The sequence below is a fragment of the Capricornis sumatraensis genome, chromosome 8 (genome assembly GCF_032405125.1).
Source record: "Capricornis sumatraensis isolate serow.1 chromosome 8, serow.2, whole genome shotgun sequence".
Lineage (NCBI taxonomy): Eukaryota > Metazoa > Chordata > Mammalia > Artiodactyla > Bovidae > Capricornis > Capricornis sumatraensis.
Genome location: NC_091076.1, coordinates 22,939,604 through 22,941,998, shown reverse-complemented (window position 1 = coordinate 22,941,998; position 2,395 = coordinate 22,939,604). Strand labels below are relative to the sequence as shown.

Here is a 2,395-nt window from a genome sequence, read left to right as displayed (position 1 = left end):
CTGACTCTTTATGACCCCATCTACTGCAGCCAACCAGGCTCTTCTGCCTATCACATTTTCCAGGCAAGAATACTGGAGTGGGTTGCCATTTCCTCCTCCAGGTTTGTTGGTTGTTACTGCTCTAATGACTCACTTCCACCCAAAGCTTTTACTCATTTGCACCATTCAGACCCTTGAAGTGAGGCTCCAAGTTCTGTCATATCAGTCGGGAAATAATGAGTGAAGCTTGTAGCCAATATTTTTAACTCTCTTAAATCTGTATATCCCTCCATTAGAAGGTCTAATAAGTTGATATGTCTATAGAACTCTATATACCACCTCAGCAGTCACTATGCTTGATTCTATATGGAACTTTATTTCTTACCCCCAAAATATTAAAACTTTTTTTATTATTTTGTCAAGACAAAATCGCCACATTCTTACAAAAATGATGTTTCAAAAATTAACCATTGAAAAGTTGCATGACATCACTGTAAATAGAATTAGGTTTCTTTAAATGCAAACATAAAAATCTTTGAAATGCAAATCTGCCAGAGAAAAGATGGATCAACAAAGCATGACTAAAGGAAAGCAGAGCACAGTACATTCAAACTGAACGGCCTACATTCCAATCCCAGCTCTAGCATTAGGTACATAAATGTCCATGGGCCACCTCAAAATATTTACGTGAGTCTCAGGTGTGTAATGTGTCACATGAGAGGCTGGATTAAATCATTCTTTAGACCTGTTAAAGAGTAACCCTCTATGACTATGGAAACTGTTTTCATAAAACAAAGACTGATTGAATAGATAGGCTAGAGTAAGGAGTAGTGAAATACAATGCTTACAGGCAAGTTAAAATTTTTCTCTAAATATAGAAGAGAAAGCACCAGCTGACATTTGTTTTCTTCACTGAAAAACAATTCTTTTTAACTGATAAGCAAAGCTTTGGAGTTTCTTTGTCATTTTCAAGAGAAGGTTTTTATGCTCAAGGTTTTCTTCAGGGCAACTTTAACATCCTTATTCCTCAGACTATAGATTAATGGGTTAAGCATGGGCACCACAGCAGTATAGAATACAGAGGACACTTTCCCCTGATCAAGGGGTAAAATAGAAGGTGGTTTGAGGTACATAAAAGCTCCTGACCCAAAGAAAAGAGAAACCACAATTATATGGGAGCTGCATGTACTAAAGGCTTTGGATCGGCCCTCAGTGGAGCTGATGTGGAGAATGCTAGAAAGAATGAAACCATAAGAGATAAAAATGGTCACAATGGGCACACCAATGCCAATGGTCACAACAATAAAGACCACCAGCAAATTTATGTAAGAACTGTTACAGGAGAGCTCAAGGAGGGGAATGATGTCACACATATAGTGATTGACAAGGTCGTCATCACAGAAGGTCATAAACATTATGTTTCCCATATGAGCCACTGCTCCAAACACTCCCATCCCATAGACCCCCAACAAAAGGAGTAAACACGCCTGAGGAGACATGGTGACCGTGTACACCAGTGGCTTACAGATGGCGACATAGCGGTCGTATGCCATCGCCGACAGGATGTAGGATTCAGAAAAGACAAAGAAACAGAAGAAAAAGAACTGAGTCATACAGCCTGCATAGGAAATGAAGTTCTTCTCTAAGACAAAACCCATTAGCATTTTAGGGGTGAGGGTAGTGGAGTAACTAAAATCTATGAAGGACAAGTTGAAGAGGAAAAAGTACATAGGAATATGAAGGTGAGAATTCAGTCCAATCAAGGTTATCAAACCCAGGTTCCCCACTACGGTGACCACATAGAAACACAGAAACAGGAAGAAGAGGGGGAGCTGGAGTTCTGGCTGATCTGTTAAGCCTGTGAGGATGAACTCGATCACAGAGGAGGTGTTACCTGCAGCCATTCTCCTCTAGGAGAATCTGTGAGGGAAAAAAGAAAGAGTCGCTAAACAAAACAGAGGCAACATATTTTGAAAGTTACTGGAAGTTATGTAGGTGAGATGAAGAAGAAAAGAAAAGGAACACTTACTGAGCTCTAACTGGAAGCTTTTGAACTCTGGTGCTGATGAAGACTCTTGAGAGTCCCTTGGACAGTAAGGAAATCAAGCCAGTCAATCCTAAAGGAGATCAACCTTGCATAGTCATTGGAAAGACTGATGTTGAAGCTGAAGCTCTAATAGTTGGGCCACCTGGTGTAAAGAGCCGACTCATTGGAAAAAGACCAATGATGCTGGTAAAGATTAAAGGCCGGAGGAGAAAGGGACGACAGAAGATGAGATGGTTGAATGGCATCACTGATTCAATGGAAATGAGTTTGAGCAAACTCTGGGAGATAGTGAAGTACAGGGAAGCCTAGCATGCTGCAGTTCATGGGGTCGCAAAGAGCTGGACATGACAATGATTCAAAAACAACAAC

General features: G+C 40.6%; 1 protein-coding gene across 1 annotated transcript; it reads right to left on the bottom strand.

Moving 5' to 3' along the window:
* Positions 1-947: 947 nt before the first annotated feature.
* Positions 948-1,883, bottom strand: LOC138083161 (olfactory receptor 8B12-like). Its single transcript, XM_068976841.1, has one exon. The coding sequence runs from the start codon at positions 1,881-1,883 to the stop codon at positions 948-950; it is 936 nt and encodes a 311-aa protein (XP_068832942.1).
* Positions 1,884-2,395: the final 512 nt, after the last annotated feature.